The following is a 24,680-nucleotide window of genomic DNA, read 5'->3' on the forward strand; positions in this document are numbered from 1 at the left end:
AGGGTCACACAGTAAGTGTGTAAAGTGTCTGAGGTCGGATTTGAACTCAGGTCCTCCTGAATCCAGGGCCAGTGCTCTATCCACTGCACCACCTAGCTGCCCCTTGGATCTTATTTTAAAATTAGTGAGTCTTCCTCTCTCCTGCCATCCTCTTCAAATTACAATCTCTCGTCTCTTGCCCTCTACTCCCTCTTGAAGAGAACCTTGCTCTACTTTGGTCCTTTCCCTTTTGCTTTTCCAACTTAGTCCTAATAGAATGTAAACTGGCTGAGTAGGCATGAGTAGATGCCTGGATTTCAGGAATCTCCTGCTGTTTGCCCTTGAGAGTCATCCCTAGGCTATAGCCCCTGCTCCTTTTAACCCCACTTCCGGGCCTTTCCTCACCCTCAGATCCTTCCAAAGGGAACACCCAACAAAACCTCTCACTTCCAGGCACAGCAATCAGGGCAGACTCACTTCATCATTTTATATTTGTGGAAACTGAGGCCCAAAGGAGAAGCGATTTATCAGGTAGGAGCAGGAACAAAATTAGAACTCAGATTTTTGGATTATAAATCTGGGCTCTTGAGAGATTTTGGGGTGGTGCCTCCCCACATGCCTCCCAACACTCAGAAAGGGTCTATAATATAAGGACTAGATAAGAAAGATGGGAACTTAAAAAGAGGAACTGGGTCCAGGAGAAAGCACTAGGATGGGCGGTGCGGGTAGAGGGCTAGGAGGTAGAGCTGCGGATGGAGAGTAAATCTGAAATTCCCCTTTAATTATGCTCAGATATGAGCCTCGGCTTACCCTGACCCCAAAGGAGAAAGAGGTGCACACACACACACACCAACACACACATGCACTGAGGCTATCTCTAGACTCAGCCTTCAACTCCTTTCCACCTGCCCCCTCCCCATCATCCCCAGCCAGGATGGGGGGCGGGGTGTGTGTGGGGGGGGAAGATTGGCAAAGGGCCCTCATCTATATAGCTCAGCCCCACTAGCGCCAAGAGGGGCGTGTCTGCCTCAGGCTGCCTGCTCATTGTCTAGGAGAGGAGCTGGGGGTGGGGGGGCGGAGGGGGGAGTCAAGGGGAGGGCCCAGGAAGGAGGAGCAAGCTGGGTTGGGGCGGGGGAGATGCTGAGGCTCCCGGGGCGGAGGAGAAGTAGGAGGCGTTGGAGGGGAGGGAGGGAAAGGGGCATCTGGAGGCTGGGTGTCTCTTCTCTCCACTGGATTTTCCCATGAGCTGTGAGTGAGCCGGTTTGGGCTGGGCTGGGCTGGGCTAGGCTAGACTGAAGCTGGGGCTGGGGCGGGGTGGGGGGGCCTCTCCATGGTACAAAAGACCAGTATGTCTCGGGCCTCTTATCCACCCACCCAGGATATCCCGATGGAGGTCTTCGACCCCAGTTTACAGGTGAGATATGGGGGCTGGGGGATGGTTGGCTGGCAGAGATGGGGGAGGCTGGTGGGGGAAGAAGGCAGAGAGCCGGGAAAGGTCCAAAGGGAGCTCTTCTTTGAAAGACCTCGGGAGCTCTGGCCAACCCGAGAGAGGATGCCAGGGAAGAAGGAGTTAAACCCTAAGGAGCTAAGGTTGGGGGGGCCGCAGTTCGCTGCCTCCCCATACCTGATGGGTTAATGATTGATGGGTGATTGGCACTGAGGCAGATAAATGCAGAGGTGGGAATTTAGACAGGGCTTGGTATCAAGGGTCCCTGCTGTTCACCTTCCTTCCTCCCGTGCTCTGACCATTCTGAGTACCGGCTGTGTGTGTGTGTGTGTGTGTGTGTGTGTGTGTGTGTGTGTGTGTATGGGGAGGGGTCCTTGCTATAGGGGCCCCATGGGCTGGTTTATAAATCTAAGAGATTGGCTTGGGGTGGGGGTGGGGGGAATAGGAAGGGAGGCTGGAGAGGCAGTTGGTGTGGAGGGAGGTAGCTTTCTGGGAGCATCTGGGAGAACCAAGCAGGGAGATGAAGAAGATGCTCTGAAGACAGCAGCAGTATTGGGTGAGGCATTGGTTTAAGGGCTGAGGATGGGGTCACCTGGACACCACAGCCTGGGCACTAATCCTCTAGGGTGCTTTAAAGCAGGGTAGGGGCAGACTAGTGAATAAGTTGCTGCCAAGGGACGGGCACTCAGGGTGATGGGAGGCCCCAAACCTGGGCAATGCCTTGGGCAGCAATCAGCACTACCAGGCCATTTCAGCTCTTGACTAGGGATTATTCTTGTCTTCCCATTACTAACCTTGGCCAAGGGTCTTCCTCCACCACCTTTCACCCCACGCCCCACACATAGATTACCCCAATACAAAATTACAATTTCCTAGAGCCATAGAAGGCACCCCAAACTTTGGAAAGTTGGGTGAATGCCAACCCATTCTGGAGGATAGGAAGAAAATACCATCTGACAGGGGGTACTTCTGGCATGCTCCCCACCATGCACACATGCATATACATTTTTCCTAAGTTTTGCTATGCATTAGCAGGCAAGTTTCCCCCCAAAAGTGAGGCATTCCCTGGTGTGATGGAGACCCATAGTCTGGACAGTGGGGCACAAGGGGGCAGTACGAAGCTGAGCAGCTACCAGGACTAGGAATTTCCCTATTTCAACCCCGAATCCAGTGATAATTGCTTTTTCCCCAGTTCCCCAGTCTCCTAAAACTGAGGGGAGGGGGGTAACATTAACCTCTCCTTTGCTGTTGGCCTTCAGGAAGCACTTTGTGGGAATGTGGCTCAATGGGTGTCAGACCTAAAAATATCCCCCACCTCCCACCCCAGGCCCCTTGGAGCCAGGAGGCAGCTGGCTTGGGCCTTCTCCTCAGCTGTCCCCTGTCTTTTCTCCATGCCACTCCCTGCTTCCTTCGCCTGTGGTGGGGGTGGGGGACAAGTCCAGAGGAGGTGAGGGCTCCCTCCCATTAACTCACTGTGTTACCTTGGGCAAGTCAGTTTTCCTCTCTGGGCCTCAGTTTCCTCATCTGTAACATGAGAAAGGAGGATTAGATACTCTTTAAGGTTCCTTCCAGCTCTATATGAGTATGACTCCTTCCACCTCTCTCCCTTTCTAGGCTTATCCCTCGAGAAAGATCTCTGGAGTGGTGGTGGTTGTTGGTGGTAGGGGAGTACTTTGAGTCCCAGAACTTCTTTAGATGGTCCCTTCCCCCTAAATACCTACCCTTCCCCTCCTCCTTGGGACTTGCTATCTTGACACTTTAGTCCCCTCCCCCCTTAAATGCTGAGGTTAAGGTTGTTATAGAATCATAGACTTAAAGCGCAATGAGCCCAATTTCATTATTTTACACATGAAGAAACTGAGGCCAGAGAGGTTAAGTGTCTTGTTCAGGGTCACACCTCTAGTTGTGTTTGAGGTTGGATTCAAATCTAGATTTTCCTGACTCCAGCTAAGTTTGTATGACCTTATGACCTGTTCAACTGTAGATGGGATAGTATCGTCCACTCTTTGGGGGAACATGGGGCCAGAGCATTGTTACCTTACCCACTTCAAAACAGGGGAGGCATTTGTGGGGTTTGTGTGTAAAGGAAGGTCAGGAGGAGGGTTTTAGATTAGTCCCACTTTGGGAAGGAGAAGAAATCTTCTACTACCTAGAGTGGTCATGTCCTATACACTGAGCGTGTGATGGTGGGAAAGATGGCCCTAACTGAGCCATCTGGGGCCCCTCCAGAGTAGTGTTGAGGGGTGTTATAGGGGTTCTGTTTTCCAGATCTGGATAGAGGCCCAAGGGGAAAGGGGACATTTTGTATGAGATGAGAGATGATGACACATTGGGCTACATGAAAGGTGGAATGAAAAATGATTTGGAAAGGTGGTATGTGAGAAGGCATGAAGTATAGGGTGGAGAATTTTTTCCTTAAGGAGGGAGGTGAGTCCAGGATATATGTGTTGGGGATGCAGGGGATTGTACAGGACTTGTCATTGCCAGTAGATAGAGGGCCTGGCAAATGAGGACGGGAGGGGAAATAGGCTACCAATGGAGGTAGAGCCCTAGTTAGCTTGTTTACTTTTTCAGTGGCCCCTTACCTCCTCTTCTTATGGGGGGTATGGAGGGGATATTGCTTTTTAGTAATGGTTGGAACTTTCTGTATCCCCCTATTCCCTGCCTTCTTCCTAATTCAGATCCCTTAGTCCTCCCCCACCCCTTACCCCTTCAGTCTCTTATTGCATCTTTAAGGATTACTCTAGATCTAATTCCCTCTTTCCCAAAGTCTTCCTATCTGAGTCTCATCTTCCCAACCCTTAGCCCCCAGGAGGAACTGGGAGAAAGGGCCACTGTTCTGGTGAAGAGTTGGGGAGGTAAGGGAAAATCCAAAAGGATTTCCCCAAGAGCCTGGTGGCGAGTCTACATGCTGGGTTTTCAATTCCTCCTTTCTCTTGGGGACACTAATACAGGACATTACCACTGAAGGGGGGAGTTGTGGGGGAGATCCCTCTCCTCAGTCTCTTTACTCCCCCATAACCACAGGCTAGAGTTTCCATATTCCCAAATGCTGCTGAAGTCTGCCCAGCATCTTAATTAGCTTTTTTCAGCTAACCAGACACTGGCTTCAGCTCTGGGGAGTTGGGGTGGCTCCTCTACTCCTTCCTCCTGACCTCCCCAACTGGAATGTGTTATATTTCATTAGCATCCCCCAGCCCCACCTCCATACACCAGCAAATGGCTGTGGCCTGGTCCATGCCTTTGGGAAGAAGGGGGACCCTCTCAGGCCATACCACCTGGGAAAAAGGATATGGGATGGGGAGTGGAGGAAAAGACTCCATCTATAGTTACAAATCTTGGTCAGGTTTGGGGGATAGGTGAGGAGACCCCCTTCTGACTTTGCCCTTATTGTCCCCCCACTAGCAGGGCAAATATAGCAAAAGAAAGGGACGCTTTAAACGCTCAGATGGCAGCACCTCCTCTGACACCACATCTAACAGCTTTGTCCGCCAGGTAAGTGGAAGAGGGCAGGGGGTGGGAGTGGAGGGCAGTGGTCTGGGAGTCTTGGCGGAGAACTTTGGCTTGAATTGGGATGTGGGGCTGCCGACCCCAGGCTTCTGCTTCCAGAGATGCTGTTTGCTACTAGGCTGGGAGCTTCTCTCCACCCCCCAACACTTCTGTCTTCATTTGGTGTGTACTATTGACTTGTCTGAACTCTTGGGGTCACATTCATGGCACTGGCTTATAACCCCCATCCTGGAGTCAGTTCCATTGACACCTACCCCTGGACACCTGGGGTTTCTTCAGATAGAACAGGCTCTTAGCTCTACCTGTTTTCCTCCAGATTCCACCTCCTTAGGCTGAGAGTAGGAATAGGGTGTGAGATCATTAGGGCTCCCTGGGAACAAGGGGTGACTTTATCCTCAGGACACATAGGCCCCCTGGAAAACTCTGTTCTGAAAATAGCAAGAGGAAATCTGTCTACACTGCTTTTTTGAGGAGAGATTGATTGGGGAGGGGGAGGGGGAGGCAGTGCTGAGAGGGAAAAGAGACAGTGAAATTGGAGGCAGAGGGCTTTCAACCAGAGATTTTGGCTATGGTGTGATTGAGCAACATTGGAAAAGCTTGTTTATGGGTCTCCTTTTCACTCTGCTCCTCTTCCTCACACCCCACTTTGTTCCACCCCCAACCCCAAGCAACCAAACCCAGGCCCCAGTGAGAAGCAGTAAGAAAGGCGATGCAGTTGTCATGGCAACCATGCATCTTGACAAGGACCTGGTACCCAGAATAGATGGTGCTCCAATGGCAGAGTTCCTGGTGCTGGGGGTGGGGGGTGGGGGGCGGGGCGCTGCTGGAGAACAGAGAGGGGGTGAATGGCCGGAAGGAACAGATGAGAAGAGACTGGATATACTTCCAGAGATCACTTCCTCCTGAGTCCAGGAGAGGTTTGAGCGCAGTGAGATTCACTCCAGTTTAAGGCAAAGTCTTCTTGTCTGAGTCTCTTGCCTTTATAACAAGTTGTCATATTGTGGACCCAGAAACAACCAGAGAGAATAGGTTGGGAGGTAAACCTTCATTCCGGGGTCTTCTATCCCCTTAACAATGAGGAAGTCCGTTTGTTGGTCTATTCTCCTGCTGCAAAGATAGACTGGTGCTGGGATATAAGATGAAACTGTGAGGGGCAGCTAGGTGGCACAGTGGATAGAGCACCGGCCCTGGAGTCAGGATTACCTGAGTTCAAATCCGGCCTCAGACACTTAACACTTACTAGCTGTGTGACCCTGGGCAAGTCACTTAACCCCAATTGCCTCACTTAAAAAAAAAAAAAAGATGAAACTGTGCCCAGTGCTGCACCTTTTGGTAGAAAAAGAACTCTCAGAGGGAGTCAGGATTGTCTCCAACCACCCTCCGCCCCCCCCCCACACCCTATCCCTGTTTCTCTAGCTCCTCCCCATTCCCTGACCCCACTCGTGGTAGGAGAGGGTGCCCAGTTCCCGCTGTGTCTTTGGGCTAAATATACCCCAGCAGTTTGCAAGTGTAGCAACTCTGCCTGTAACCTGAGCCCCCTGAGGGGATCGGGCAGCTAGGGCAGCCCCTGCCTACCCCTTGGGGATGGGCATAGAGGGCGCCAACATGGAGACACCCGGCCGGACCAGACAGGCCGTGGTGGTGAGCACGGGGGTGTGGGTGCATGCAGCCCCTCAGAGGGGCTTAGAGGGAGCTGAGGGGTTGGTGTGGATGGCCCGTCTCCTTTGAGCACCTCCTTTTACCCTGGCCTTCCCATTTTCTTTCCTCCCGTCTGTCCGTTTCTAAATGTATCTTCCTGTGTCTCTGGTCTCTCCTCATCTCTGGTTCTCTTTTTTTTTCTCTCTTTCTCCCATCCTGAGTAGGCCCAGTCTGGAGGGGAGGTGTTCAGGAAGGGGGAGGGTGAAGGTGGGTATCTGGAATTATCCCTTTCCCATCTTTTTGTCTAGCCTTTCCCCTCCTCAGTCTTCTATACTTAGTCTTCCCCCTTCACCCAGTTCCCTCCACTTTTGCTGTCTGTGTGGGAGGGGTTGATTAAGTAGTTTATTGACTGGATGAGAGGAGAGGGGGGGTCTTTTTATTCCTTTCCTTTTCTTCTCTTTTCCTGCTCCTTTCTTCAATCCCTTCACTGCCTGGACCCATTCTACCCATCACTTAAGTTGAGTCACAGCCTGGGCCTGTTCTCTAGGACCAGCTTGGCTCTTTCCTCCCAGTTCCCTTACTCCCACTCTCCCCTCCCCTCACTCCACTTCCCAGAGATCCCCAGAAAGAGCCAAAGGGTCATCTTGGGCAGGTAGACCCTCTTCCTGCTTTTTGCGGCAGACTAAGAAAAGGTTTCTTCTAGCTTTGACCACCTTCACAGCACCATACCTCAGCCTTGTTCAAACACCCCCTCACTGGCGGGCACATAACCAACCCTCACTGCTCCCCTCACTTACACACCCACAATCAGGCACACACGGTCAGAGGCACACACAGGCTGCAAGCATCCTCTGTCTCTCTTTGTGTCTCTGTGTGTGTTTCTCTTTTTCCTTCCCTCCCTCCTCCTTTCCCACTTTCTCTATCTTAATCTCTCTCATCTTCTTTCATAATACACAATTGTGCTCACACATGCACACACAGAAACATTCATTCAGCCACATATATGGAAAGTCAAATAATCATGGGTACGTACAGAAAAATATGCTGATTTATGCCGAGCACAGCTTGGGCACAGCTTCCAAGGCAGGTACACCTTAGTTTGAACATCCCTGTGCCCTCATTCCTGCATCCTTGGAAGTGCTCAATGTTTTTTTCCATCTTTGGCCCTAGGGCAGAAAGCAAGGAATCCTCTCATAGGTGGGAAGCTGTCACTAACATCTGTTCCAGACTTGCTTCTTCAGTGGGTCCTCTTTGGGAAGCCCTTGTGTCTTTACAGTGCTGAATAAGGGGTTGGGGGCTATGATTGAAGACCCAGTCTGTGATTTGATTAACTTCAAAGAAGGCACTTGGGCCTATGGGATGGCACCTGACAGTGCCAACCAGAAAGATGACTTCAGTGGGCAGGAGGGTCTGGTCATTGTGGTGGTGGCAGGGTGGAGGAGGGGAGCAGGGAAGAGGTCTGATTCTGCCCCTCAAATAAACAGGAAACAGTCTAACTTTTGTTTTTTGGCATCTGTTGCAACCAGGTTCCCCATGCCAGGCTGGGGCACCCATTTCTAGCAGTGTGGTGAGCCCAATTCCAGGTCTGGGCAAGCGCAGTTGGCTGGCAGGGATGCCATGGGTGATATGAATTAGTCAGACTCAACTGGAGGGGGTGATGCAGGAAAGGGGGGAGGGCTAGGAGACTGCAGTGACATTCATGTTGGCATGGCTTCCCTGAGCTTTGTCCCTATCAAGTTCCCTTCCCCTCCCTTGGCCCCCAGAACAGCTGTTCCTCACCTTAATCTTGTCTAGGCAAGGGCTACCCCTTTCCCTCAGTGACCCTGACCTCCCCCCTCCTCCCCATTCTCTATTCCAATCCCTGTTCCTTTGCCCCAGTGTTTCCACAGTTGCTGCCTTAGTGACCCCCTTCTGCTCTCCTGTCGCCCACTCTTCCCCAGCATCTCCTTCATGCTGTCCAAAGTCTCCTCTGCCTCTTTCCTTCTTCCCTTGGGAATTCAACCCTAACCATGACCACTCTTCCTCAGCATCTCCCTAGGGCTTGCTAAGGCCTTTTTACCTCCCTTCTTCTTGGCCTCCCTCACTCTATCGCTCTCATCCCAGTGTTCCTGTTATCCTCAGAAGGCTGTCCTTCCATCCTCAACTGTCTTGCTATGTGCAGTCAGTTCCCATTCATTTCCTAGTGCCCTCCCAACCTCTTTTGTGTTACATGGAACTAACTCATTCTTGAATCTCTAGTGTGGGTTGTCCTTGGTCCCCTTACCCACTCTCAGGGCAACTGATACTGGGGTGGAGCTGGGCCTGTTGAGTTGGGGGAGGAGGAAAGACTACTCTGATGCCCCTCCCCTCCACTTGCAGGGCTCAGCAGAGTCCTATACCAGTCGGCCCTCAGACTCAGATGTCTCCCTGGAGGAGGACAGGGAAGCCCTGAGGAAAGAGGCAGAGCGCCAGGCATTGGCACAGCTCGAGAAAGCTAAGGTAGGCTCAGGGATGGGAGATATGTTGTCTCTGTTGTTATGCTCCCATCCCCACCGATGGCTTAACCTTCTCCTTGACCCACCCTCAATTTCCATCTAAGCCTCCTCTGTTTCAAACCTTCCCTCCAAAGAGTGGTGTGTTCTGTACAAGGAAAGAGGGGGTTCACTCTTGGCTTGTTATACTTTCTTCACTCTTGCCCAGACCAAGCCAGTGGCATTTGCAGTGAGGACAAATGTGGGCTACAACCCATCTCGAGGGGATGAGGCGCCTGTCCAGGGCATGGCCATCACCTTTGAACCCAAGGATTTCCTGCATATCAAGGAGGTAGGAGCCAGAGAAAGTGAGACATACAGATGAGGTGGGACAAAGTGACCCAAGGGCTGGGTAGTCACATGTAGAAGGTAGGGCCCTCTAGAGTGACAGTGTATAAGATGCTGGTATTGGTGAAGATTGGTGCAAAAAGAAGCAGGAGCTCTGGACAGCAAATCTACAGGGTGAGCTCAGACTGACCATCAAGTGGGACTTGGGGAGGGATTGGTTCTTGGGAGTTATTCAAAATGGAGTTAAACTAGAGGATACAATTTGAGGGGCAGCTCCTCTGAGACTAAGGTGGGTCAGTGTTACTGAAGCTGAAGGGGTTTCTTATGAGCTAGAGGGGAGAAGGAGTGGCAGGCAGGGAATGTCCGTATGTTGTGTGTGTGTGTGTGGGGGGGGGGGGGGAATGACTGTTGTGTCTTCCTGCTCTGGGTCAAGCTCTACTCCCAATTCTTGGCTCAGCCTCCCCTTCCTCTCTCCCCTTGTATGGGCAGAAGTACAACAATGACTGGTGGATAGGACGCCTGGTGAAGGAGGGCTGTGAGGTGGGCTTCATCCCCAGCCCTGTCAAACTGGACAGCCTACGGATGGTACAGGAACAGAAGATGCGTCAAAATCGTCTTAGCTCCAGGTACTTTTCCGGGGGGGGAGAATGGGTGTGTACATCTGTAGCTGTGCATCCCTGTGGCCCTTAGCTTGGCCCAAGTGTAGTATCCCAATGATTGCTCATTCCAAGCTTTGACTTTATCTGAGTACTCTGGGCATTAGGTCTAGGAGACTCCATGAATAGTCTGGCACTAACCACTGACACATAGGTCCAAAATATAGAGCAAGGTGTATGGTGGCCCAAGATGATGCTGGGGGTCCAGGGGGTGCAGAATGAAAGAATAGCACGATGTCCTGGGGCTAGAGAGCTGGACCTGGCTAGACCAAGGCTCCCTCTAATATTTGTAGTGGCATGTCCTGGACAAGTCACAACCTCTGTTTCCCAAGTCTGTTTCCTCATCTGTAAAATAGTATTGTTTACCTAACAGGGCTGTTAGAAGGGTCGAATGAGATAATGTATATAGATCAGTTTGTAACCTATAAAGGTCCATATATTAGCTATGAGAGAAGCAAAGTGACTTACTAGTTGGAGGGTTGGCCTTGGGAGCCAGAAACCTCTGATCCATGCTAGCCATGTGACTGCCTGCCCAGAAATCCCTTCACTTCTTGGAGCCCCGGGCAATTCTCCAAGGCCTTAAGCTACAAATTTCTGATCCAAATCAGGTAGTTTTCAAACTGACTTCCCTACACCAGTGTTAATGAAATTCTTTGGTCTCAAGACCCCTTTACTCTAGAAATTAAAAGTGATATATTATATTTTAAATGTATTTATTAATTCATCGAAAATAGTAAACTCATTATACATTAACATAAATAACATATTTTAAGGAAAAATAACTTCCAAAACAAAAAAATTTGAGAAAAATGACATATTGTTCAAATCTCTTCAGTGTCTAACTTAATAAATTGAGACCTCTAGATTTTTGTATCTACTTCTGCATTCAGTGTGTTGAGATACATTGTTTTGGTTCAAGTATAGGAAGAAAATCCAGCCTTACACTAATATGTAGTTAGAAAAAGGAAGACTATTCTAATAGGCAGATAACATCTAAGTATTATTATAGTTTTGACCTGGTAGACTCTGTGAAAGGGTCTCAGGGACCCCCAGGAGTTCATAGACCATCGTATATCAATGAAATCCCAAGTCCAGAGACCTCAAAATCAGCTTTTCTTCTTCTCATTCTTGTCATAATAATAATGATTATTCCATTCTTCTCATCCTAGAATCTCATCTATTATCATTATTAAGTTGTCTAATCTTTTCTAATCAATGCCCTATTATTGTCATTGAAAAGAAGAATCATGATGTAGTGCATAGAGAGCTGGTCTTCAAGTCAGGAAACCCTAGGTTCAGATCCCTCCACTTCCAGATGCTGTTTGTGTGACCCTGGGCTCAAATCATTTAACCTCTCAGTGTTTGGGGCAACTCCCAGACTATGAGTAGCACAGAAGTCACCAGTCTGCATCGATAGAGTTTCCTGTATGAGTGAAATCACAATCCCATTCCCTATCCCTGTATTATTTATTATTAACAGATGGTTCCCTGAATTCTTTGCTCATGAGTTCGTTCTCCTCATCTTTCTTCCCTTGCAGCAAATCGGGCGACAACTCCAGCTCCAGTCTGGGAGATGTCGTGACTGGCACCCGAAGACCCACTCCACCAGCCAGCGGTAAGAGCGCCTTCCCCTTCCTCAGGGGACCAGGGAGTGACAGGGAGGGAGCTTTCCTGGAGAGATGAATCTTAGTCTGGAGCTCCATAATAATAGTTCCCTTTCTCCTCATACCTGCTCCAACCTTTGGCACCTAGATGATGGAGAGGCCAACCAGTACCCTCTACTCCTTGGCCCTGCCCCCAACATTCACATCATCCCCTTAAGGTTCTTCCCTTTCCATTAAAGGGTAAAGAGATTCAGCAGGCTGGGCACATTAGCACCACCCCCATTGCCTGCCACCCCTCCCTACCCCTTCATGTCTCTCCTCCCATTTCTTTGGTGGCTCCATTTCTCTCACCCTCACCCAACCCCATGTTCATCCTCCTCAGCACCTTTCATTCACCTCTTCTTTCTCTTTTTTTCCCCTTTCCCCATCCCTGTTTTCTATTCTGTTCTACCCATGACCTTCTGTATCTCTCTCTGTGTGTGTGTGTATGTGTGTGTGTGTGTGTGTGTGTGTGTGTGTGTGGTGTGTTTCTTTCTCCTGCGTTCTCCTTCTGTCTCTCTGTCTCCGTCTCCCTCTCACTCTCTCCTTCTCCGACCCAGGTAATGATATGACTAACTTAGCTTTTGAGTTAGATCCCCTAGAATTAGAGGAGGAAGAAGCTGAATTCTGTGACCATCCCGGCTCCCCTAAGCCTAGTGTTAGCAGTATAACAACCCCGTCTCCCCATGGCAAGCGAATCCCCTTCTTTAAGAAGGTAATCCTTCTCTTCATTCTCTGTATTCATTCCTGGGTCCTTTGGTGGAGAGTAGCAGAGACCGGGAAGGTGTAGGAAATAGAGATTTGGGGTGGGGGTGGGAGGAGGAAGAGACATATCTGACTCCTAGGGGCCCCTGCCCAGACACTAAGCCAACCTGGTCCTTTGAAAGTATGAGGTAAGGAGTAAGGGGTGTGTGAGAAGGGTGCCTCTAAAGGGGGGTGTAGCAAATTCAGATCCTCATCTACACCTGCTATGTCTAAGGAGTTATTCCAATAATCACGTGGACCCTTATTTCTGTGCATGGAATGCTTTGAAAAACCTTTACCCCCTTAAGAGGATGGGACCCTGATAATGACAGTCCATAGCTCTCTTCCCTCAGTCCCCAAACTTTTTGTAGCAATGAGACTAGCCAGTTCCAGTCCCTTCCTCCCCACCCCCCCCATAGGAGAAGATAAAACATTCCAAATTTTCCCAGGGACCCATTTCAGAGAACACGGGTTGACCTTGCCTGGTCACTAGCCAACAGGATTCCAAAAGGATAGGAATATTTGCTTCTTCCTCATCTTCATCTCAGAGCCCCGGGTTGGGGAAGAAGGAGTGGAGTTGGTGGTAGGGCATACTGAATCCTTCCACCACTCGCTGGGTCTCAGGCGGGGGGCCAGTGGCAGGCAGGGCCTTGCCTTCATGTGGGGTCCCTGCCCCTCTCCCTCAGCTGCTTGTCACTAACACGCATGCCTTGTTATTTCTTCTCATCCACCCTGCTCTCTACAACCCTCCTGTTTCCCCTGGTTCCTTGTCCTTTGCCCCCTGTGCCTGGGTACCCCCTCCCTTTCCCCCTCCCTATTCCCACCCCATGCTGGCAATCACTGGACCCAGCCAAACAGAAGCAGAAATCGGTAAGTAAGATGGCTTTCTGTGTCTCCTCCCACCCCCAGTGGGACAAAGCAAGGTGGGTGGGGCTCCTAATACCCACTTTCCCAATTCTCTCCTCCATCCCAACCCATTCCAGTGGATGGGCACTCCTCCCTCCCTTCTCTTCTCTTCACCACGTATGGGCCCTGGGACCAAGGGATGGAAGTAGGAAAGGGAAGGATCACTGTGGGGTGGGGCCCAAGGATGGTGGAGAAGGGGCTAATGCTGCCCCCCACCATAGGGCCTTTCCTTTTCCTTAGGCGGAACATGTCCCCCCTTATGATGTGGTACCTTCCATGAGGCCCATTATCCTGGTGGGACCATCACTCAAGGGTTATGAGGTGAGTGTCCCCTCTTTCCTGGACTTTAAACCAGGATACTGGAAGTTGGAGCTCTATAATAGAGAGATGGACTTCCCTATGAGATCCCACAGATGGGACCTCAGGAAAGACCGGATGGAGGATCCCCTTATCACCTGATACTTACCGCTTTGACGCAGGAGTTGCAGACTTTTTAAAAAAAATTCAATTAACAAACATTAATTTTTTTTCTCACTTCTGTCTCCCTAATTGAAAAAAGAAAAGCCAAATCCTTGTAACAAATATGCATAGTTAAGCAAAACAAATTTGTGTATTGGCCTGGTCTATATCTTGAGTCTGTCTTCCCTTGTCATTTTCAGTTCTCTAAAAATGTGACTGATCGTTGCATTGATCAAAGTTCTTAAGTCTTTTTAAATTTGTTTGTCTTAACAGTATTGTAACTGTACAAATTGTCCTCCTGACCTGTTCACTTTAAATCAATTTATATGTCTTCCCAAGTTTTTCTGAGGGCAGCTAGGTGCAGTAGATAGAGTGCTGAGTTTGAAGCCAGGAAGGCTCATATTCCTGCATTCAAATCTGGCCTCAGACACTGACTAGCTGTGTGACCCTGGGCAAGTCACTTACCCCTATTTGCCTCAGTTCCCTCATTTGTAAAATGAGCTGGAGAAAGAAATAGCAAACCAGTCCTTTATCAAGAAAACCCTAAATGGGGTCCTGAAGAGTCAGACATGACTGAACAACAATTAAAAAAGCTATGAAACCATCCTTTTTGACCATGTATTATAAATACAATTGTATTCGATATTTACTATGTGTTATTACTATGTAATAGTAGAATAAAATAGTATTCTGCTACTTCCTTCTGCCATGATTTGTTGAACCATTCCCCAGTTTTTGGTTCTTTGCCCTTACAAAAAAAAAGCTGCTATAAATATTTTTGTACATATGAGCCCATTTCTTTTTTCTTTGATCCTTTTAGACTATAAGCCTAATTAATAGTATGGCTAGGTCAGAGGGTATGCAGAATTTAGTGAGTTTGAGGGAATTGTTCCAATTTGCTTTCCAGAATGATTGGACCAATTCATAGCTCTACTAACGGTATGTTTAATATGCCTAGTTTTCCTGCAGCCCCTCCCACTTTGTCATTTTACACGTTTATCATCTTTGCCAATCTGATGTGGAACCTGTGAGTTGCTTTAGTTTTCATTTTTCTAATCATTAATGATTTGGAACATTTTTTCAAATGGGTGTCAATCCTTTTTTTTTAATTTTGTTTTTTTTTTTGGGGGGCGGGGAGTGAGGGTTAAGTGACTTGCCCAAGGTCACACAGCTAGTGTCAAGTGTCTGAGGTCGCATTTGAACTCGGGTCCTCCTGAATCCAGGGCCAGTGCTTTATACACTGCACCACCTAGCTGCCCTGGGTGTCAATCTTTTTTTTTTTTTTTTTTTTGGTGAGGCAATTGGGGTTAAGAGACTTCCCCAGAGTCACACAGCTAGTAAGTGTTAAGTGTCTGAGGCCGGATTTGAACTCAGGTCCTCCTGAATCCAGGGCCGGTGCTCTATCCACTGTGCCACATAGCTGCCCCATCAATCCTTCCTAAGAATTGTCAGAAGCCAGGCAGGAGAAAGAGCCAGAGCTGAAGGTCAAATCCTCTCTTTCCCTTTAGTTGCCCTTGTTCCTATTTCCTCTCCTTCCCTAGGTCACAGATATGATGCAGAAGGCTTTATTTGATTTCTTGAAGCATCGGTTTGATGGCAGGTGAGACCCTGGGTGTTTTTTTCCCTATCCTCAAAGACCAACCTGGTCTTTGGCTGACTCTTGGGGAAGGTTATGACTGCTGAGTAACCAGGAATGGAAGGTGAACCAGGGGAAGAGAAGTTTGGTGGAAGGACCTAAAATTTGGGAAAGGGGAGGAAGGAACCGAAAGGAGGGCAAATGACTGACCATTTCCTCCATCCCTGCCCCCAGGATCTCCATCACTCGGGTAACAGCCGACATCTCTCTTGCCAAACGTTCTGTCCTCAACAACCCTAGCAAACACATCATTGTTGAGCGCTCCAACACTCGATCCAGTCTGGGTAAGGGGGGGGGGGCGGGGTAGGGTGGTCTGACTGATATAGACAGCAGGATCCAGAAGGATTCGGTCAGAACAGCAACAGAACAGGGCTTGCAGTCAGTATTGGCGGTGGATCTTGTTTCCCCCAATGTCCCTCCAACATAATGGCTTTCTACCTGCTTCTAATACCTTAGGTGCCAGCTTTGCTACCCAACCCACTTTTTCTAAGGTGGATTAATGGCTTACCCCTCTTCATCTATATTGCAGCTTCCTTCCAGCATCCAGTGTTTGGCCACTTTCATTTGATCTTAATCTTTGTGCTTCTCACTGTACAATCCCTGGTCCCCTTCCCCAAGTCTGTCTGTCTGTCTGTCTGTCTGTCTGTCTCCCCTACCCCCCACCCTCATTCTCCATATCCACATCCCCAGATTCTATGATCTTCCTCCATCGTCTGTATGTCTTCTATAATCTTTGTATACCATTACTGCACCGAGGCATATCCGCAAGAGCCCTGGGGTTGAAGTCAGAATTGAGTTTGAGGATTCATGTCAAGGCTCATATACTATGGGCCAGTTATTTAGTTTCTTTGAACCTGAGTTTCCTCATCTACAAAATATATATAGCTATATTTATAACATCATATATTATTAATTATATATAATTACATCACCTTTCACAGGGTTGTTTTGGGAAAAGAGTTTTGTAAACCATAAATCACTCCAAGTCTGTGATTCCCTTTCCCACCATCCATGTCTCCTTACCCAGTCCCTGTGTGTACCCTTTAACCTTCCTTTTATGGTCTCCCTTATCTCTCAGCTGAGGTACAGAGTGAGATTGAAAGGATCTTTGAGCTGGCCAGGACCCTGCAGCTGGTTGCCTTGGATGCTGATACCATCAACCACCCAGCCCAGCTGGCCAAGACGTCTTTGGCCCCTATCATCGTTTACATCAAGATTACCTCCCCCAAGGTGTGCTCCCCCTCATCCCAGCTCCACTCTCGGGTCATCCTGTATAATTCCTAGACCTGCCCCTAGCCAGAGCTAAGGCAGATGAGAGATTTTAGGGACAGAGACATCTTGGTCTCCCCTCCCTTCTCCATCCCAGTGTCTCACACTCAACTAACACTTGGGATGTCCTTCTTGTTGTCTGCTTTCCATCCCACCCTCAATGTATTTATCTTTTGTTTGGCTTTCAGTAAAGAGGGAAGGGAAGGGGGCAGCTAGGTGGCGCAGTGGATAGAGCACTGGCCCTGGAATCAGGAGTACCTGAGTTCAAATCTGGCCTCAGACATTTAACACTTACTAGCTGTGTGACCCTGGGCAAGTCACTTAACCCCAATTGCCTCACTAGAAAAAAAAAAAAGAGGGAAGGGAAGAGGAATGCTGGTTTAGTTCCCCCATCAACTCTTTTGTCTGTTCCTGTTTGTTGTCTTAGGGGGAATTTTGGAAAAAATTAAGAATCTATATTTTATATCCTCAGAGCATGGACTCAGGGTTTCCAAAGATGGCCAATGAAAAGAAAATAAAAAATTTCCCCTAGTTTATATTGTTTCTAGTTATATCTGAGAAAAAGGAAGATACAATCAATCCAAAAAGGAAAGGCAAAGATTAACATTTCAAAGCTATGCTTGTAAGATTTACATTTCAAAGATAACAGAATTAGATCAAGCTGTAATTTTTTTTTAACTTTTATTTTATTCAAGTTGTCAATCGATCAAAAAACAGAAAAGTTTCTAGCAAATGGTTATCTTAAAACAATATATCCTGCAAAATAATAATATTCCTTTCTAGGAGGAAGGTAGAGATCCACTACCAATCTTCCCTCCCTCTTATAACTCCTACCCCTTTTTACTTCCTTGTTGGGTTAAATAGATTTCTCACCAAATTCGGTTGTGTATTTTTCCTTCTTTGAATCAATTCATATGAGAATGAACTTCAGACATTGCCTTTACCCCCTATTTTTCCCTCCACTTCTCAGAAAGATTTTGACACAGTGGTAGATGTGTGCGTCATAGTCTTCTGTTAACCTGTCAGCCCCACAAGAACAGGAATATTGTCTTTTCTGATCTTTGTATCTCTCCCAGAGCCTAGCACAGTGTTTTGCACACAGTAGATGATTCATAATTATGGAATTGAGTTCAAAATGGCTGACCAAGGAAAAGGGGGAGAGGTGGAGAGTGAACGCTGTAAATCAATATTAGAGGAGGTGGGTGCTTCAGCCTGAAAAAGAAAAAGTGAGAAGGCAGCTTAATTACATCCTGCAATCCTTGAAGGTGTCATCATCACGAGAACATGAGGACCTTGCTGTTTCTCATTGCCATGGAGAATACCACAGGGAAGGGGGTCACAGCCACAGTAGGAGGAGCTAATTAATTAATTTAATCCCAAGCAAAAGCTTCCTGAGGAAGATTGATATGAGACTCTAGGTCAGTTGACCAAAAGATCCTGCAACTTCTTTTTTTTTTTTTTTTTGGTGGGGCAATGGGGGTTAAGTGACTTGCCCAGGGTCACACAGCTAGTAAGTGTCAAGTGTCTGAGGCCGGATTTGAACTCAGGTACTTCTGAATCCAGGGCTGATGCTCTATCCACTGCACCACCTAGTTGCCCCGATAAGTACTATTTCTAAGCACTTAACATAGTGTCTGGCACATAGTAGGTGTGATATAAATAGCATTTATTCCTTTCTCCCACCCTTCTCTTGTCCTACTTCTGGCCTCTTTCCCAAGTACCTGGTATTCCTATTCCCCCCCCCCCAAGGGACTTCCTCCCCTATGGCCTTCCTCACCTCTTATTTTTCTTTCCCTACTTTCCTCCAATTCCCAAATACAGGTACTCCAGCGCCTCATTAAGTCCCGAGGAAAGTCTCAGTCCAAACACCTCAATGTTCAGATAGCAGCATCAGAAAAGTTGGCACAATGCCCACCTGTGAGTATAACTTCTATCCCCTCCTCCTTCCCTTAACCAGTGGAAGGAATAGATAGGAGGTAGTAGTTTAGATAGAAGATTAGTCTTTCTAGGTGGTGACAGAAGCCCAGATATGCAAAGTATTTTGATATCCTTTGGGGGTGGGTACCAATTAGACTGACAATGGGTCTACCTTCTGCAAGAAACCTTTGCTGGTGGTCTTTATTTCTTTTGTTTTGTTTTTTCTGCGGGGCAATGAGGGTTAAGTGACTTGCCCACGGAGACACAGCTAGTAAGTGTCAAGTGTCTGAGGCTGGATTTGAACTCAGGTCCTCCTGCATCTAGGGCCGGTGTTTTATCCACTGTGCCACCTAGCTGCCCTTCCTGGTTGTCTTTAAAACCAATGCCTTCCCTTTGAGATTGTTTCCAATTTATCTTGTATCTCTCTTGTTTGTACACAGTTTGTTTTCTTTCCTATTAGATTGTAAGCTCCTTGAAGGCAAGGACTGTTTTTTGCTTTTCATTATATCCCCAGAGATTAGCTTAGTCTCTGGCATACAGTAGGCACTTAATAATGACTTGTCGATGGGCACAGGATGCCTCTTCTAGCTCAGAATAGTCAGTAGATGCTCACTTGGGTTTCTCCCTCTGGTCTCACAATGGCTCTTCTTCTTTGTCCTTTTCCCTTCTCTTGTTCCCCCCTTCTCAACCTTTTCCCACCATGCCCAATCCTTTGGTCACACCAAGATGATATAGTGCAAAGATCGTTAACTTTGGAGAAGGGCTTGGACTCCAATCTGAGATGTGTTATTTATTCTCTGTGTGATCTTAGGAAAGTTATTTGACTTCTGGGAGCCTTAGTTCCTTCACCTGTAAAGTAATGGGTTTGCACTAGCACTGTTTCTAAGCTCTTTCCTCCTTGGTTCCACTCCCTGCTGACCATGGCCATCTCTTCCTCTCCTCTACAGGAAATGTTTGACATCATCCTGGATGAGAACCAATTGGAGGATGCCTGTGAGCACCTGGCAGAGTACCTGGAGGCCTACTGGAAAGCTACCCACCCGCCTAGTAGCACACCACCCAACCCACTGCTCAACCGTACCATGGCCACTGCAGCCCTGGCCGCCAGCCCTGCCCCAGTCTCCAACCTCCAGGTACAGGTGCTCACCTCCCTCAAGCGCAATCTCAGCTTCTGGGGTGGGCAGGAGGCCTCCCAACCCAGCACTGCTGCGTCCCCACTGCAAGAGCATGCTTTCTAGTGGGCATCGTTGCCCGACCACCCACCCATTCCAGCAGCAGCAGCAGCGGACATCGGGGCAGGGAGAATTTTATTTTGTAAAAAAGTGGGAAGCAGCTGCTGTTGTCTTTGTGGTCTTTGTTTAGTCATGGCCTACCAAGTAAGCTAATTGCTAGGCTCTATTCCTGACCTTGGTACCCATCCTTAGTTCCAAAGTCAGAAAAGGACCAAAGTTCATGGAATCCTCAGGTTTAGACTTGGAAAGGACTTTAGAGATCCTTTCATCCAAGCCAATGAGGAACCCAAGTTCCAATGACATCTTATCAGAGGAAATGAGTAACAGAGATGAGATTCAAATACAGGCTCTCTCTGACTTCAGATCCACTGTCTATTCCACTATATCCCTGGCTCTCACCTTGTGGAGGAGGGCATTGAGTCCCAGAGTGGGAATGTGATTTGATTTGGATGCCCAATTCCACCCTCTGGCACCACTACCAAGTAGAGGAAGCCTTCAGGCAGGAATCTCATTGGAAAGACACTTCTGAGAGACATTAAATAGAAATAGTCTTCCGCAGGGGGCCCCCAGGACCCAGAGAGACCATACATTAGGATCCTCAGAGACACAACAGAGCAGGAGATTTTTGTTGTTGTTGTTGTTTTTTGGCGGGACAGTGAGGGTTAAGTGACTTGCCCACGGTCACACAGCTAGTAAGTGTCAAGTGTCTGAGGCAGGATTTGAACTCAGATCCTCCTGTCTCCAGGGAAAGTGCTTTATCCACTGTGCAGAGCAGGAGTTCTTTCTTTTCTTTTTTTTTTTTTGGTAAGGCAATTAAGTGACTTGCCCAGGGTCACACAGCTAGTAAGTGTTAAGTGTCTGAGGTCGGATTTGAACTCAGGTACTCCTGAATCCAGGGCCAGTGCTCTATCCACTGCACCACCTAGCTGCCCTGAGCAGGAGTTCTTAACCTGGAGTCTATAGATCCCCAAGGCTTCCATGGATAGATTTCAAGATGTCTCTGAACTTGAAGGGGGGGAGGGATGCATTTTTATTTCCAATAAGCTATAAGTGAAATTTAGCATTTCCTTCAATTATTTAAAAACACCAAAGGTCCATAGGCTCCAACAGACTGCCCAAGGGAGTCTATGACACAAAACAGTTAAGAACCCTTGCAACAGAGGGACCTTGGGCTCCCTGAATTGATGAATTCCATGAATTGATTCTACACCATCCCTTTCTCCCATTGGTTGTATCCCTCACCTCCAGCTTTCCTGAGAATTCAGAGTATGAAAGCCACCCCTCTATGGAATCCTTCCAACAGATCCCCTTGTTAGGGCTATATCTCTTCTTAGACACCGCACAACACCTCTATGTCAACAGAATTCTGGGTGCCTGAGCACCTGATCTTCATTCCTTTCCAAATGGGGAAAAAGTAGCAGAACCTTCCCAACTTCATGCTTCGAGATCCTTGGGTGGGGTTGGCTTTAGTATTAACTTGTGACCCTTAATCTTAGCATGTGAATGCATGTGAATTTGCATGTGGGCTCTGTGATGGCGGTGGGGGGTTGTTGGGAATGTGATTTGGGGCCTAGTAGAAGGGAACTTGTGGCCCCAGGGGTCCTTTAAGGGGAAACATCTATTTCTAACTAAGTAGCTCATTAGACTGTAGTTGTAAAGATGGAGCAATTAGTCACCCTAACTGGAGCAATTATTAACCCCAACTAAGTATTAATGAGTGGTGATTCTAATGAGATTTTTTTTTAACGATTATTAACATAAATGCGACATTAATGCTGGGTAGCTAAGAGCATTAATGATTCTTCATGGTAACCAAGCTTGATGTTACCAGCTCACTGCCTATTTATTCATGCCTATGAATTCACATATTTTATTTTGACGTTGATGAACAATTATAAACATCTCATCAATGATAGAAACCCAGGTTGGGTATCCCCCCCACCTTTACCATCTGGCTAAAGGGGCAAATCCCTAGGAATAGCCCTAAACACTGCCCAAGGTCTAGAATCTTGGGCGTTTGCCTAGCCAGTCTTAACTAGGACATCCTATCCTTGAGGAGTATAGAATGTCCTCTTAACTGAATCCATTGCCAGCCAATGAGCCAGTGCCAAGCAGATGTGCCCAGCCTTTCCTGGAGAATCCCTTAAGGGAGACCTGTCTTCTTCAACCCAGTCACCACTCTATCCCTGCAGGTGGGAGCCTTGGTGGGGCGCCCCTCTGCCAGTCTGAGTGCTTTAACTCTAACTTTCCCCTGCTTTTGTGTTTTTCTTACCTCTTGTCTGTTCTGCATGGTGTGTGCTGCCTTGCTGCTAACCAGGGAGCGTACCGTGTGCCTGGGGACCAACCACCTGAGCGGGCAGTGGGAGAGCGAGCCAGCTTACATGAGTACCAGGGTGAGCTGGGCCAGACCCCGGGCCTCCACACCGGCAATCATCCTCCAGGCCGGGCAGGCACTCTTCGGGCACTGTCCCGCCAGGACACTTTTGATGCTGATGCCTCAGGCAACCGTAACTCTGCCTACATTGAGCTGGGGGACTCTTGTGTTGACATGGAGACTGATCCCTCTGAGGGCCCTGGGCCAGGAGACCCTGCTGGGGGCAGCTCTCCACCTGCCCGACATGGTTCATGGGAGGAGGAAGATGAAGAAGATGAAGAGCTGCCTGACAACCGAAATCGGGCTACACCCCGGGGTCCTGCCAAACCCCAGTATTGTCCAGAAGGGGGTGGGGCTATGGTGGGCCGGAACAAGAATGAGCTAGAGGGCTGGGGCAGGGGTGTTTATAATCGCTGAGGTTGGAGGGCAGGGGCAGGGAGGAGACAGGTTTTAGGGTAAGGAAAGAGGGCAAATACCAGCCAACCTGGGGAGCTAGAAGAGCGGGGTGTCTCGTCTCCTGGGGGCATTATGTCACCCTCACATAGGGAGTCACCTCACCTAAGGAGCAATAGCTTTCCCTCTAGGGGGAGGGTATCTCACCTGGAGGGGCCAGGTGGCATTATCCTCACCCCTGAGGAGGTTATCTCACCACTGGGGGCAGTACCTCACCCTCTTGTGGGAGGTTACCTCACCTCTAGGGGAATCTCTCACTCCTCCGAGGGGATATCTCACCCCTTTGGGATGCCTTTACTTCACTCTTTTTTAGAAGAGCATAGGTATAGAGTATTCTCCAACTACTCTGTGGGGTGTGATCTCACTCCCTAAGGGGGGAATGACCCTTCTGTGGGTGGGTGTCTCACTTCTAGGGAGATAGTCCCGCCCTTTTTGGATGCCTTTGCTCACTCTTGTGGGATATGATCTCACCTCCTGGGAAGTAGGGGGAGGGGGGAGGGCTTTAACACCCACGTGCAGAGTATTTTCCTGCTGAGGGGTGCAGATAGGTTGCCTGAGGGACTGAGGTAAGTGCCCTTCTCTGGGCTGTTTACCTTCTTCTCTTTAGGGTGTTTTCTCCCCAAAGTTCCTTAACCCTTTCAGCCCCAGGTCATAAGTGAAAATCCTAATAGAGTTGGCCCCTCCCCCACTTGCCTACTCTTGGGGAGCTGGGAAGGGAGGAGAAGAAGAAGAAGGGTTCTTCCTGTATTGAGAAATGCACAGAACATTCTTTCCATGAAGATCTATCTCCTCCCTAGAACCCTAGACCCAGATCCCTCCTCATTCTCCAGTTTCTTGGCAGCTTTGTTAGGAGTTTAGGGGTAAAGGACAGAGCTTGCAGCTCTGTCTCATTCATGTTGGTGGGGAGGGGTTCTGGGTGTGAGTGAGTAACCAGCATCAAGTTCATGATCACAGGATCACAGATCCCAAAGCGGGGTGGGGTCTTGGCCCAGTGCCTCAAACACTTGAGGGAGGAGGAAGATGGGGACCTCCCCCTTTCTTGGGGCCCATCTGTCCACCCCCATGCTTCAGCCTCTGTCCCCTCTCCCATGACCTTCGCTTCAATTGCCAGTACACTTGACTCTTGCCAAGCCTAAACAAGGGAGTCTCTCCTCCCCACACCCCTAACTCTATGCCTCTGTGGTATGGTACTCATGGTAGGCTGTTCCCTGTCTCTTCTGGAAACCAAAAAACTGTTTTTCCTATTCCTGCCCTGGAGACCAGCCCTATTTCCCTGGCCCAGGCTTAGCAAGGAAAGAGGCCAAGGCCTTGGCTGGCATTGGGGCAGTGCCCTCACCCTATGGGCATTGCCCCATACTGACCTCAGCTTCTCCCTTTGGAGCCCCTGCTCGCTGCTGCTGTGTCTACACCTCTTGTGTTATTAACTCCATCTCCAAGTCCCCAATGCTCTGAGGAGAGGCACCAGGCCTCAGTGAGACCACCATCCTCTCATCCCACGTAGGGTTGTCATCTTGACTTGGTGTTTGTAATACCCCCCCAGCTCTCTCCGGGGAAGAGAACCATTTGTGCCAATGAGGTCTGGGCCCTGCCTGCCTCAGGGATGGGCGCCATCATGCCTGTCTCACCACCTCCTGTGCCAACTTCACCCCCAACCCCTCACTCACTTGGGAGGGGGTAGGTGGGGACATAGCTTCAACTCACCCGTTGGAAGACACCACTGCCCAGCCTCTCCCCCCTCTCTCCATCCCTCCTCCTAAGCGTCTGTCTCTCCTAGATGTCTTTCCCTCCCATCTCTTGGTTGAATATTTTGCCAGATATATATTAAAAAACACAAACAACCCCCACTCCTGCCCCCCCAACCCCCTGCCCTTTCCCCAAGCCTGGTCCTTTTTCACCACCATGCATGTGGGAGCAGGTGCGTGCATGGACATACTCGTGAGCTGACATGCATGGGAGAGGGAGGGGGTGTGTGGGACCACAGTCGGCAGGGGGAGGGGTGGGAGCTATGAATAAAAAGTG

At 48.8% G+C, this 24,680-nt stretch overlaps 1 protein-coding gene across 7 annotated transcripts; it reads left to right on the plus strand.

The window, feature by feature from the left end:
* Positions 1-1,108: 1,108 nt before the first annotated feature.
* CACNB1 (calcium voltage-gated channel auxiliary subunit beta 1) lies at positions 1,109-24,680 on the plus strand. Of its 7 annotated transcripts, XM_044004532.1 has the most exons (15): positions 1,109-1,393; positions 4,835-4,921; positions 8,933-9,052; positions 9,254-9,376; positions 9,862-9,998; positions 11,567-11,643; positions 12,232-12,386; positions 13,562-13,642; positions 15,322-15,380; positions 15,591-15,700; positions 16,495-16,646; positions 18,507-18,602; positions 19,550-19,831; positions 21,840-21,849; positions 22,156-24,680. In XM_044004532.1, the coding sequence occupies exons 1-15, from the start codon at positions 1,310-1,312 to the stop codon at positions 22,623-22,625; spliced, it is 2,043 nt and encodes a 680-aa protein (XP_043860467.1). In that variant the 5' UTR covers positions 1,109-1,309; the 3' UTR covers positions 22,626-24,680. The 7 variants fall into 7 exon arrangements, with proteins under 7 accessions (XP_043860467.1, XP_043860462.1, XP_043860466.1 ...); XM_044004527.1 differs by lacking the exon at positions 21,840-21,849 and having other exon boundaries at positions 1,112-1,393; positions 19,550-19,735; positions 22,152-24,679; XM_044004525.1 differs by lacking the exon at positions 21,840-21,849 and having other exon boundaries at positions 1,113-1,393; positions 4,832-4,921; positions 19,550-19,735; positions 22,152-24,679.

This window comes from Dromiciops gliroides, chromosome 4 (genome assembly GCF_019393635.1).
Source record: "Dromiciops gliroides isolate mDroGli1 chromosome 4, mDroGli1.pri, whole genome shotgun sequence".
In the NCBI taxonomy this organism is placed as follows: Eukaryota; Metazoa; Chordata; class Mammalia; order Microbiotheria; family Microbiotheriidae; genus Dromiciops; species Dromiciops gliroides.